Source organism: Onychostoma macrolepis, chromosome 16 (genome assembly GCF_012432095.1).
Source record: "Onychostoma macrolepis isolate SWU-2019 chromosome 16, ASM1243209v1, whole genome shotgun sequence".
Lineage (NCBI taxonomy): Eukaryota > Metazoa > Chordata > Actinopteri > Cypriniformes > Cyprinidae > Onychostoma > Onychostoma macrolepis.
The window spans coordinates 24,890,495-24,904,651 of NC_081170.1; the positions used below are offsets into that span (position 1 = coordinate 24,890,495).

At 36.8% G+C, this 14,157-nt stretch overlaps 1 protein-coding gene across 3 annotated transcripts in view; it reads right to left on the reverse strand.

Moving 5' to 3' along the window:
* The window catches only part of ulk4 (unc-51 like kinase 4), a 215,500-nt gene that overhangs the window by 73,182 nt on the left and 128,161 nt on the right, over positions 1 to 14,157 (reverse strand). For all 3 annotated transcript variants that reach the window (XR_009266289.1, XM_058746124.1, XM_058746123.1), the window contains exon 32: positions 8,346 to 8,451. Coding sequence is in view for 2 of the 3 variants with exons in the window: in XM_058746124.1 (XP_058602107.1) it covers positions 8,346 to 8,451 (106 nt within the window). In the remaining variant the exon portion in view is untranslated. The remainder of the gene's footprint in view (positions 1 to 8,345; positions 8,452 to 14,157) is intronic.

The following is a 14,157-nucleotide window of genomic DNA, read 5'->3' on the forward strand; positions in this document are numbered from 1 at the left end:
CACACACAGAAGGACCTACTTCTCTATACCAAAGAAAGAACACACTCCATGCTAAACATAGAGGATACTATCAATTCACTGCATTGTTGCACCCTGGGGACTACAAACTCAACACAAAGAACACTAAAAAGCTGAAGTGCCCACTTGGAACACAGACAATTTCCAGTTCCAGTGTATTGGGAAAGGCATGAGAAAGCAAGTGTGTGTGTGTGCGTTGAGTCTTCCAGTCCCAGCAGTAATAATCAGGAGGACTTGAGTAAGACCTGAGGCTATCACGCTGTTTATCTGAGATTAGTACTGCAGTTATCGGAGGTGAAGGACCCACGCATGTAATTCGCCGCTTGACAAATTATGCAAGATGAATACAACGGCAATGCCATCAACAATACAAATCCACTGCCGAACGAAGAAAACACAGCCAAGGCTGTCACCTTTAATACAGGGGAAATACAGATGAAACAGGAACTGCAGCATGGAACGTTCACAATTTAGGTGAATTATCATAAATGCACACAGTGCAAAAATTACTTCTGAAATTTGTATGTAAATATACTGAAGTGAAATGCATACGCAGGTCCTAAAAGAGCTGTGAGCTGTATTTCAGTGCTGTCTCAAACACAGAGAGCTTCTTGCCAGACACTGAATATTTATGCTTACAGCTGTACAGTTAAATTTATGTAACTTACTTTCTTTTGGTACCAAATTTATTGCTATTACTTCCAGTAAAATGAGTCATGCAAATACGACTTTAGGATATGGATGTTTTTCTGCCTCCACGAGCAAAGCGAAAACAAACAAGTCAGCAGTTCACGTTTTACGAGGAAATTCCTCTTTCTCTCTCTCGTACGGCAGTCAGAAAGCAGATATGTGACACAAAGTCAGGGGTATATAGCTGAATGTTTACAATAAGCCACACGTTTGTGTGTTAAAATGCCTCAGTGCCAACTGGACATTTTACATTTCTTAAGAAATTTACTATGCCGCCAGCCAAAATGTAAGGCAACATCAGTAACACATGAACCACTTTACAATAAGGTCCCATTTGTTAACATTAACTAATAAAGAGCAATACATTTGCAAAAACATTCACTTTTAACTAGTTACTCATTAGCATGCATATTACTAGCATATTAGCAGTTTATTACCTTATAAATCACATTATAATGCCTTTTTTTGTATGACCATATTTTAGATCCCTTAACCCTACCCAATATCTAAACATAACTACTAAAACAACTACCTTACTTACTATCAATAAGCAGCAAATTAGGAGTTTATTGAGGGAAAACCCTTCTCTAATCTTTTTCATTGTTAGTTCATGTTAACTAATATAGTTAATTAATTTTGACAAAACAACCTAATTGTAAAGTGTTACCTGATACAATACACCACATTTGATTGAAGAACATGTTTGCATCTGTTAATTTTAATTGAAGGACAAAACTGGATAATCTTTATCCTTTTTGTGCTATTTTTGTTTTCCAGGTTTAAGTCATCGCATAAACGTCAAAGTACGATAACACATCTCTCATGAGACTGCATGTCCTTATCAATTGAGAAAACACTTCACTTAATTACTGCATACCTATGACATTTCAATCTGTAAAATTGCATAAAGTAGTTGAGAGATGCATTCGTGGATTGCAAGTGAGTGTTTGTGTTCTATAGACACATGGTCTCCAACACAAACACGATCCATTCATACTTTGAGTGTAAACAGACTTAGAGCTCCTTGATGTAACAAATTAAACTGCTTATCCACCTTATTTTCAACATAAGAGTGGGTGTGGCCATTTTTACCATGAGAGTGTAAGGAGTCATGTGCTTTCAGTTATTTCACCTGCACAAAAACAGTCCGTTATGCAAACTGGCATCTTTTGTCAAATTATTTAAATTTGTTACTTTACATTTATGCATTTAGCAAACACTTTTATCCAAAGCGACTTACATTGCATTCAAGTCACAGTTTTCACATTTTATCAGCTCTTTATATACTTTAATCATACTAGTTTGTGGAACAAATAGTTTTACTGTTCACTACCCTTTGTTATTGTTTTAGTTATTCACCCATAGTGGCTAATGAATCGGAAATCTTGCACATTTGAACATTAAACAGCCTCAATATGGATTGAAAAATAAGATTGATATAAACGACACAAAATAATAGTCTCAGATGTTACACTTAAAAATAAAGATTCTTTATCGCTATTAATGGTTCCATGAAGAACCTTTAACATCCATGGACCAATTCTATATGCAAAAGGTTCTTTATAGTGGAAAAGGGTTCTTTAGGTTATTAAAATGTTCTTCAGACTAAGAAAGAAAAAAATGGTTATTTTAGAAACTGGTCACTGAAACACTCAGTTTGAACCTTTATTTTTAAGAGTGTATGCAAACAAAAGCAAACAGCAACACATTATTTGTGCATTAAATAGTGCTCACAGGATATGTATGTATTTGTGTCATACACTGTGAGCTTCCAAAAACATGTATAATTTTGTTTCGTGCAACGGTAAATTACAGCATGCATTTGTGGAAATCTCTGGTGCTTTCAACTCAAGAGAGTGAAATAAGACTAGATCAGAAGCCATTGTTGTGGTGCCTGCAAGACCCCCAAAGCAACAAAAAAACAAACAAACAATAAAACCTCATCAAAAATATCATTGAATAGTTGTGCATTTGAAAAAAAAAAAAAAAAATGTTACTTACACTAAGTGAAAATAACAGTAATTTTAATTATATGCTATTTACACTAAGTGCAAATAGCTATAGAATCTATTTACACTATGTTAAAATAGCAGGATTTTCTGCTATTTATACTACTTATTGCAAATAGTGGCAATTTTCTGCATCTCAGTATTGTAGTACATTATAAAACAGTACGCAATAATAACGTATTGAGTGTAAATTATAATTTTAATTCAAATTATTAAATGGATGCCACCTTATCGGGACGATAAAGCCCTCCCTAACTACCCCAACCCTACCCAATACGTTATTTTCAACTTTTTGATTATTTCCTTCCTTCCTTTTTTTTTGGAAAATAAATGCCTTTGCAATGTGATATGAGACTTGAAAAGGGAGAAAAAACGTTTGGCAAAAGGCAGATTCAAACTCGGGTTGATCGCATCAAAAATTATGCACTTTCCCATCTACACCACTGGAGCTAATGTCTGACAAGCGTCTTTTGTAGTGTTGACTACCCCATTCACAGTTCGGCGGGCTATTTGCACTTAGTCCTAAAGGGATAGTCCCCCCAAAACTAAAACTCTGTCATCATTTATTCCCCCTTTTGTCATTCCACACCCTGTATGACTTTCTTTCATTTGGAGAACACAAAAGAAGATATTTTCAAGAACGTTGCCTAAAACTAAACAGTTTCGGTTCCCATCTATTGTATGGACAAAAAATACAATGGAAGTCAATGTGAACTAAAACTGTTCGGTTATCAACATTCTTCAAAATATATCTTATGTTCAGCAGATAAAAAATAACTGCTATCCCTTTAAATGGCAGTATGGTCTCCTACTTTCTAGTAGCTTATAATATAACTAACTACTTTTTCAAAAGGTTAGGTTGACTAGTTTAACTACTTGAAATTATGATTAACTTGGCAAGCTAGTTTCAAGGTAGTTTCTGAACACTGAACTCTCTTGTTTTCTACAGCCTCTCTGTCGGTTTCTTCCTCTTGCTTATTCCTTCTCCGTCTGTTATCTTTCACCCCAAAAAATCTCACCAATTATAAAACTCATCTCGCTTTTCTCACTCTTTCCTCATCTCAATCAACCCACAACACGACTCACATTTTCTCGTTTTTTTCTTTGACACTCTCTTACTCCCTCTTTCACTTCTTGTGTCTGCGTCCCGTGCCCATGCTCTCTAGCTCGCACCTAAAAGAACCAATTACAGCATTTTCCCTCTTCTAGAGCAGAGCAGGGCCGAGGTGACTGGCATTAGCAAGATAGCGCTAATTGTAGAGGTTATATTTAGTGCTGGGTCAGAGCTCTCCAAGAGGAGGAGTGCTGATAACGATGCTGGCTGAATGAGATGGCTTGTAGATGACCCTGTGCTGTAAAAAAAAAAACAGGTGCGGAGGGCAGGGTTTGTTGTGTCTGATTCCAGCCTGCAGCAGCCTGGACCGCTTAGACACAAGAAGAGGTCCATGAGGGGTTGTTGTGATATGGGGAAGTGTGCTGTGCACAGATCTACCAGAAAACAAGCCATTACAGGCCTCTACTTATCTGGGTTGCTTGGGATGTGTGTGTGAGTGTGTGTGTGTTCACGCTAAGCTTCACTACAGTGGATAGACAGGAAGTGACTTGTAAAAACACATCTTTATGTGAAAATATATAAATATATAAGATATAAAATATCCAGAATATACCCCACACCCCCATAAAGAAAGAAAGAAAGAAAGAATGAATGAATGAATGAATGAAATAATACGTAAATGCCTGATGTTTTACATGGCAGACCTCATTCCTTTGAACATATGATATTGACATTTGTGTTCATTTACATTTTTAGAGTTCTTAATGGCTCAAAAGCATGAACCTGATCTAAATGGTCAACTTTTGCATGCCAGGTTTTAACACACACACACACACACACACACACACACACACACGCACACACACGCACACACACACACACACACACACACGTCTGATTTGCTATCCTTGTGGGAACTCTCCATAGGCGTAATGCTTTTTCTACTGTACAGACCGTATATTCCATTGCCCTACACCAACCCTACACCTAAACCTACCCCTTACAGGAAACTTTCTGCATTTTTAGATTTTCAAAAAACTTAATTCTGTGTGATTTATTAGCTTGTTTACCCGTGGGGACCTCAATTTAAAGTCCCCATCAGTCTGTGTGTATTCAGGTTTAAGTCCCCACCTGAATAGAAAAACAGGTACACACACACACACACACACACACACACACACAAATAAAATAAGTATAAATAAATACAAAAAAATGTAATAAAATAATAAATAAATAAATAAATAAATAAATAAATAAATAAATAAATAAATAAATAAAATAAAGAAATGTAAATTTTTCGTTTTGGCTGTATTAGTATAAATTGCTTCTTTAGATGATATTACAGAATATTTATTATTTACATATTTAAATACACAAATTTTTGCATTATTACTTATATAATGTACTTTGATTTTCATTTCACAACTTTTTTTCTTCTGTTGAAAGTTATGTGTGTGTGGGGGTGTGATCAGATACACTAAAATATGGCTTGTTTACAAATTTGAAGGTTTCTCAATATTATCAAAATGCCATTTTTTTTTTACAACCATTGTACATATTATTTAGAGTGCTTATAACAAGCTTAGTCTTGACTTAAGAACAAATGTTGCAACCAAATGATGTGCAGAGTTAGTTACAAACCTGATTAGTAGTCACTAAGAAAATATGGTGTGATAAACATTTTAATTTGAACGAACAGCTGTTAATACGTCTGTTCAGACCAGCATAAACATTCACATGCTGTCAGTGTGACAGATTTATTTATTTTTATGATTTACTTATTTATTTTTTAATAGTTTTTTTTTGGTGTTCTAATCTTTTTTATATTGCACTGTGAAAAAGGCCAACCAATATGATCCATGCGTTTGGTAACATGCCCAGAGCTGCTGCTGCTATACAAAATGATGTTTTTGTGACACTAACAAACAGACAATTTTGCTAAGCTACAATAGAGAGGATCTAGAACTGGCTCTTCTGTCTCGGTACTCTTGTATTTGGTGTTGTCTGATAAAAACCAAAGCAAATACAAACATCTGAATGGCTTCTGAAAGCATGTAAATACTGTTTGCGTTCCTTTCTTCACCAATGCAGTTGAGTGTCAGAAATGGAAAGGTACAAACCGCTGCCTTTGTGTAGCTCTCTATTTCTGCTCTTCCATAAGTGACACCTACTAATCAGAGAGTGAATTTGCATTTTTGTTCAGCCCATCAGCCATTTTTTGCATATATATGAACAGACAAATCACATGCGAAAACCGGATTTTTATGCCGAACATTTGTGTTGGAGTGAACAGGCCTTAAGGCCACACGAACAGCTGGTACAACCCTACCAAGTTCTGCGTATATACCAACAAGAGCCACAAGTTTCGGTAAGCTCCTCCCCTCGAATGCAGACTAGCCAATGGCAGTCGAGGATCAGTTGCACGGGGAACGGAACTCGGACATCTTTAGGTTTCAGCGCCATAGAGAAACATTGGAAGATCCGAAGCTCGCATCAGTTTTATGGGGTTTATGCTTCAAAAATGGAACCACGATGTGCCTGGGGTACTTGTAACACTGATTCCAGGTATCCTGAGAGGATGGGCAATATAATTTATTTTATTACATTTCCTGAATCCAAACAAAACAGAGCAAAATGTCCTAAGTATTCAACCCCAATACAAATGAAGACAAAAAAATTTTTTTGGTTGACATACACTCATTAAGTTACAATTTTCATCTGCTCAAGCAGAACGTTAATGTTATCTTGTGCTTTAGCAAGGTATCTCTGACTAAAACTAGCTAACATTAAAGTTAGTGAGTCCATGCTAACGTACAAACCTAAATAGTGGACTGTTCTCGCGTCTTGTACAGTGTAGGTTAAAAACACATTAAACGAAGGTCTACATTTCAGTGCCTCTCCATATTAAACTGATTAAATGTGCATTAATTTATTAGTTCCCTGCGATACATGAACAGTGTTGATCCTGCATGTTGTCATCCGCGATCGTGATGACCAACCGTAATATGAGACTTCTCCCGCTTGCATTGTGATCTGTAAACCCTCGCTTCGAGTTACCCACTGTATTTATTTTAAAATATTTTATAAATCCCTCCATGGAATATTTAACTCCCATTTGGTGGCCTTCTGTGTCCAAAATTGTGCAAAACCATAGTGGGACAAGGTTTTCACACTGCAGCTGTCATTGTAAGACAGTGAGCAACTCCGTTTGTTTGTCCGAGGGAGCAATTGTAACTAAGGGGGGCGGGGCTTACCGATAGGTCAATTAGATGTTTAAGGGATGGTCTACCCAAAAATGAAAATGTCATTCTAAACCTGTATGATTGACTTTTCTTCTGCTAAACACAAGGAGAATGTTGGTAACTAAACAGTTTTCATTCTCTTTGCTTTCAATGGAACAACATGATGCTGAGTAAATGACAGAATTATAATTTTTGGGTGGACCATCTCTTTAAATACTTTAAGAAATAAACCGCAATATTTCTCAAAAAATTCATAATATTATTTTTGGATCTAATCATGCAGTTGTAGTCCTAATTCAAACCCTAAAGACTGATTGGTTGAGAGTTTTTTTTTTTTTTTAAAGACCAATAAAGATGTAGATGCAAGAATATGTTTTACTTGTTAAAAATCAAGGTTACCAGCTCCAGCTACCACTCTCTTCCTATAATGCGCGCTAAGAACATGTTACTTAATGCAGTCAATGTGAATCTCACCTTCTCTAGAACCGCGTGTGTACGTAATTGCGAACCGACGCTCTTTTTACCACAGTTCCACCTCTTCACAGCGTGTTGAATGTGGAGAGTGTGTGTGAATCTGACTCATCTCCTTTTGTAAAAAACAAACACACACACAAACGTACACCCACGCACACCTCAGTGTCCATCTCGCCCTATGGTGTGGCGAAGACAGGCAAGCGGGTCCAAAACTGTCAACATGAGTAAGGCTATAGGAATCCATTACTCAATAATTCAGCACAGAGAGCTGAAAGCGTCAGGGTGAGACCGGGCATTCACACGGCAGGCTGGGAAAAAAAACTGAAAAAAAAAAACCAGCCTTGCATGGGCATGAACAGAGAGGCAACAGACAGCAACTTGTGCAGATGAGAGAATGAATGAGAGGCTGCCCAGTAGCTGGGTAGATAGCGACAGATGAAAACAGGAGGCGAGGGGAGGCTTTTTTAGATGCCCAAGCCCGGACGGTGGGTGATGTGAGGGCTAGATGGGTGGGACACTAAGTAGATGCGGGCTACAGGGCCGCCACACAAGAGTCCACGCTGATAAAAGCAGCAGTATCTGGAGGAAGCCCTTAAAAAGGCAGCTGAATGCCCTCCCCCTCCATCAGAGTCACACACGAGAGTCAGACAGCGAGATGAGAGCAATAAGGGTCTGGTAATGGAATGAAAACACTCCAAAACAAAACAAGGGCAGCTCTCTGAATGCAGGCCCTTTTCATGTGTGTGGCAGTGTCTGGGTGAAAAGACTGTGTGGGTTTGTGTGTTCTGGTTCAAGAGACAGGCTAGAAACCGGAGGGCCGATATATATCAAAGCGAGCGACGTTCAGATGCACTGCACCTTGCTGGTAGAACGGTCGGAGGTCTGTGCCCTTCTGTCCAATCAGATTGCAGAGGAGAGCCATGGCGTTCTGCATCGTGCTGCCGACTGTGTTATTCTGGTGCTCCTGAAAAAAACAACAAATAGTCTTATATAGTCTTATCAAAATATCTAAAATCAATATCAAAGGAAAAAAAAGTTTGAAAGCACCATGCTCAAAGCTGTGTGTAAATTAGTGGATATTACTGTGACTAAGCATAATTTGAATTCTACACAGCCTGAATTGTTTATTAGTGGATCATACTGATGAGAGGTGTGTTTAATTTTTATAAACAAGTGGTTCTCAACCAGGGGGCCACGGGCCCACTAGGGAGCCTCGGCAAACTTCCAGGCGGGCCCCAGTAAGTCTTAATATTATTTAAATTTAGTTATATTAGCATAATCTTATATAAAATGATAAAATCACTGAAAATAAAGATGTACCACATTAAAAAGACATCATTCTTTTAAGTTTGTTTATTTTATTACAGAAGAAACAAAGGTACAAATCAGCTTAGATAGGAGGGATTTTGAATATAGTCTCAGACAAACAGGGACCTTAAGTGAAAAGGGTTAAGAACCACTGTTCTTGAAACAGTCAGGGTGGGCTAATGACAAATCAAGCATAAAATTTTACTTGGAAGGAGAGATCATATAGTGACCAGGGGCCAGTTGCATAAACTTAGCCTCTATGTAAAGAAGTACAAGTTTGACGTACAAAGTACAAGTTTGACGTCTTATTTTTGCATTTAACCTAGACTAATCTACAATTTCATGTAACTGAATTTAAAACATTATGGCCAGTTTCAAAGAAAAAAAAAAAATAGATGGCTAACTTTTAAGACTAGTCTAAACCTTTTATGCAACCGGCCCCAGAATGGCATACAGACTTGGGATCAGCATTGGATGTAATGCATTACAAAAGTAATCAGTGACTGTAAATTAAGTATCTTTCTAAAAGGGTTAAATGGGATAAGACGTGTTTTTGTACATTAAATAATGGTGCAAATACCAGTTAGTTGTCAACCAGAAACCTACTAAATCACCTTGATTTACTTAAAAACTCTCCTCCAATAATATTTGGATCTTTAAGGATCTTGCATAAGCAATAAGGTCATCCTCAAAAATAACTGTCCACGCCTTCTCATCACTAATTTTTCACTGCATGCCTTTAGTAAATCCTGACAGTAGTTTTTAATTTCAAAAGAGGGTTATTGCTGACAAATCACAACTATATAGTCACTATAAGGTTACAGACACTGACTTTCAATTATTTCTAATAATTACTTCTTAATTGGGTTACACATTTTCAAAATATTATATAAATAATCTAAACATGTATTCCGATTATATATTTTTGGTAACACTTTATTTTAGGGTCTCTTAATTAGTTGCTTATTAGCATGCATATTACTAGAATATTAGCCATTTATTAGTAGTAATTAAGCACATATTAATGCCTTATTCTACATGACCTTATTCTACATCCCTAATCCTACCCAATACCTAAACTTAACAACTACCGCACTAACTATTAATAAGCAGCAAATGAGGAATTTATTGGGGGAAAAGTCATAGTTAATAGTGAATAAGTGTTCCCTATTCTAAAGTGTTACCATATTTTTAGTTCGATAAAGGGTTAAACCATGCTTTATGCTCACTGGTGCTTAATCTAAACACCGCTCATTCAAGATGTGCATTTATTGAATGAACGGAGCAAGAACATGTGTCAAAAATGCCTTTTTCGGTTCAGCTGAATGATAAAGTATAACATTAACTGGATATTGTTATTATGAATAATATCAAAATCTAATAAAATAATATTAAACATTATTATTAAAAATAATGGTTACACTTTATTTATTTTTAGACCATTTCACACATTCTACTAACTAAAGGTAAGTTTGCAACTACATGGCACCTTACTCTCATTAGTAGACTGTTAGGTTAAGGTTAGTAGAATAAGTTGACATGGACTTGCAAAGTTTATAGTAAACAGAATCATGCCTATAAAACTATGCCTATAAAAGTATTGGCAGATTTTAAGCAGACAGTCTAAAGCTCAAATGACTGCAGTTGACATGTAGTTGCAAAGTTACTTATAATCAGCAAAATGTCTTCAAAATATTGATATTTACTCTTTTGTAAAGAAAATATGCTACCCAAGGCTGTACAGCACAGTTATTTGATCCAAGTTAGTAATTTTGGCATTTTACTCCAAGTTGTGCAAAACAACTCCCCTTAACCACGGTATTATCACTGTTTCACAAGCCTTTTCGGTGCTTATTGCTGTAATATAAGGCAGTAAATCAGTTCCAGTAAGGCAAACACTGCCTGCTATAAAACCGGCAACAGGAAAAAGTGTAGATCATCAATTCCACTTTTGTGTAGCGTCTAATATTTTCAAGAGTGGAGAGTGAACCTAACCAGAGAGGGCAGAGGTGCTGTCAGATAGAGAGAGCCAAGCCTCTGCCCTTCTCATCTCTCCCCCAGGGCAGACACCCGAGGCTGGGTGAGGCCAACAGGGGGAGCTGGGTAAGACCGGAGGTGTCGGGACGGTGTTGTCTGGGTCTTTCGACTCTCGGGTCAAAGACACTGTCTAATCCTGCAGCGAGCTCAGGTCCAGGGGCCGATTAAAAACATGATAAACAGACAAAGAAGAGCAGAAAGAAGGCAGAAGAAGGAGGGAAAAAAATCGATGGGGGTTTTAATTAGAGGTCTGAGTGAGGCTTGGGAGAGAAAGAGAGAGCGAGAGAGAGAGATAAAGAGAGAGATAGAGAGAGGGGTCTGGCCAACTCTGCTGGCTGACAGACAGATAGAGAAGGGTATGTCTGTCTCAGGGGAATCTCTGAGCCCCTCCACAGGCTGTGCAAGAATTTTCAAGGCCTGGAATCATTACGTTTTCCGCTTTATTTCCGCACGGAGCCTTGGGAGAGGTGGAGTGGAGGGGTCGTGCATTCATCAGGAACCTTCAGTCCATACATAAATATAGCACATACACATACAAACTGCAGGAGAGACAATGAGGAAGCATTTAATATTGGGTCAGTGCTGAAAATAACTTAACAAAATCAGCATTGATGTCAGAGTTAAGTGAAACAATCATCCTTATCTTCTAACTACACAAGGTAGAATTGGATGTTTTACCACAGATTTTCCACGTCATCATTAAGGCCTCTATACGCTAAGTGAAATTTAGCTTGTTGTTTGAGAGTTTGAAAAAAACTTGCCAGAGCAAACTTTCCAGAAATTTCACTTTGGCATGCTGGTAAGCAACTTTGAACTAAAATTACTCTGTGGCAATCTGCCTTTGTTGACATGGAATTCTTCTCTGGTTCATTTCTTCTGTTCAGTCTGTCGAGGTCAGACATCAGTTAAAAAAATGAACACACTGGAAATCTGCTTTATAGTAGAAATTGAAGATGTAATTCTAATTGAAAGTGACACTTTTAATGTGCAATACTGCAAAATCAGTCTATTGTATATAAATAAACATGATGAGACTTGACTTGAGTGCCAAATTGCAGATCTGGTGCAAACATATGCACATCGCTATGATCAGATGCTTTCTTAACCATTTTATCAACACTGACATTTCTGTTGTGTGTTAAATATGCACACAGCACATATTTACATATTCATCTAAATGCGGCTCTCAACAGGGTGGGTGTTGTTGAGATGTTCTCAAACAGTATATTGCTGCTCGGGTAAAAAAAAACATACAGCAATAAACTTATTTTTACCCCACAGCAAAGAACACCACAGGATTTTGTCATGACTATACTGGGGCCTTTACCATTCACTCACATCTCAATGGTAGTTGGTCAGCTGGAGTCAAGGGTGCTCAGCTCTGCAGTCCGATTATTATGAACCAATCACCTAGGGCCTCATTTATAACTGTTGCGTATACACAAAACCTGATTAAACCAAAACATTATGAAAAATACCACTGTATTTGAACAGGCAAAACTGTAAGATTTGCAAGTTTCCATTTTAAAATACTTCATCAGTGATGCGCCGAGTCAGACAATTGCATTTACACTGCAATAAATATAGGCTGTATAGGATAATATTTGTTTTCACTAAAAATAGCTAATAGATTTTCACCTTATCAGCCAAACTGCATAAATTTAATTTGATTTGAATTGTTTAAAACGATTGAAATAGCCTATTTGGCCAGTGTTAAAGAATGTGATCAACTCTATTATAAGTATCTCATATTTCCTTAATGTCTTGAACCTTTGATGGTGTTAAACATGTGGATGGGAATATGCATGGAAATGATATGCAAATGAGGTTATGCACAGTAAAAATAGGCGTTGTAAGCTCCATATATGGTTATTTCGGGGAGGAGATGGGGTGGAGATGCACGTACGCACAATCTTCCCCCGACTGGGATTTATAAAGGGATTTCTGCACAGGTTCTGGCATACGTTTTATAAATCTGAAAACTTTTGTGCGTACGCAAAATCTAGCTTTTGTGGGTACGCACACTTTTTGGATGAAATCTACGTGGAGTTTTATAAATGAGCAATCCCTAGCAATTAGCAAATAACATTCCCAATGGACAAAATCGATTATCGCACTTCATTTTTTTCCTAGTTCAAGAAGCTATTTCACTTGAATATACGTCACAGGCAAATATCTAAATAAATAAATAAATACAGGTATTGGCAAATATTACATTTGTTTTAGGTTTGGTCCCATTTTACATTAGGTGTCTTTAACGAGTATTTTTAAATATAAGTACAATGTAAAAACATGTTTGTACACAAAGAGTGCATATAATAATTAATTTAAATGTATTTACACAATAGTTAAAGACATTTAATATAAAGTGGGTCCTTAGGATTTATTAGTTTATTTTTTGCGACTTACTAAAAAAAAAAAAAAACTGACCGGACAATAGTAAAACATCGGTTGCAATATAATATCTGTGAACCGTTGCTAGAACTGATTGATTTATTGATTGATTGACTAAAAGACGCTTTTTACTGCCAGCTGGTATAATTACAAAATCTATCAGTGGAGGCTAATGGGGGCCACGCTAACCAGTAAAACCTTGACCCCTCGTGACTGGCCTTGCCCATTTCTGAATTTGGAACAGGATCAGCATTTCATCCAGCATTTACATCAAATAAATTACATTATTATTCCTATAGCTATGCATTAACATGGTAGTTGTACCTCTGAGTTTCCTACAACTAGAAAAACCTCAGTGACCTAGCTAATCCCATTTTACAGATTAAATAAAATATTTACATTTTCATAATTTTATTTCATATTTTATTTAACTTAGAAGTATGACAAATGGTTTTACAATTCTCCTCTTGATAAACCATATTAAAGGGGAAATATTCAGAACACTGTCTTACATTTTTTTTTTACTACATTAAATACAGCCTCCTCCTTTTATTTCTGCTCCTTAGATTGACAAGAACAGCTAAAAGCTTTCTGTGCACTTTTCTTGCTCAGAAAGTGTGGCTGTGAGCACATCTCGGCTCTCAAGAACATTAATGGTTTCTTTTTCCTGTCCGATCTATACTGACAGGTCACATTCAACACAAAGGTAAAACTAAGGTAAGCTGTGTTGGAGTAATTAATTAAAGTTTTCGCTCAGTGATACCATACAATGACACTACCTGAAAGGATTCTTTCTTTCTTTAAATTGCTCATGGCTGCCTTGATATTTAAGTGACTCAAGTAAAGCGTAAAGATGGTACATTATTTTAAATAAACTGGATTTTACAGTTTCAAAGAATAACTGCACATGACTTTCTGTTTGACATGTGAG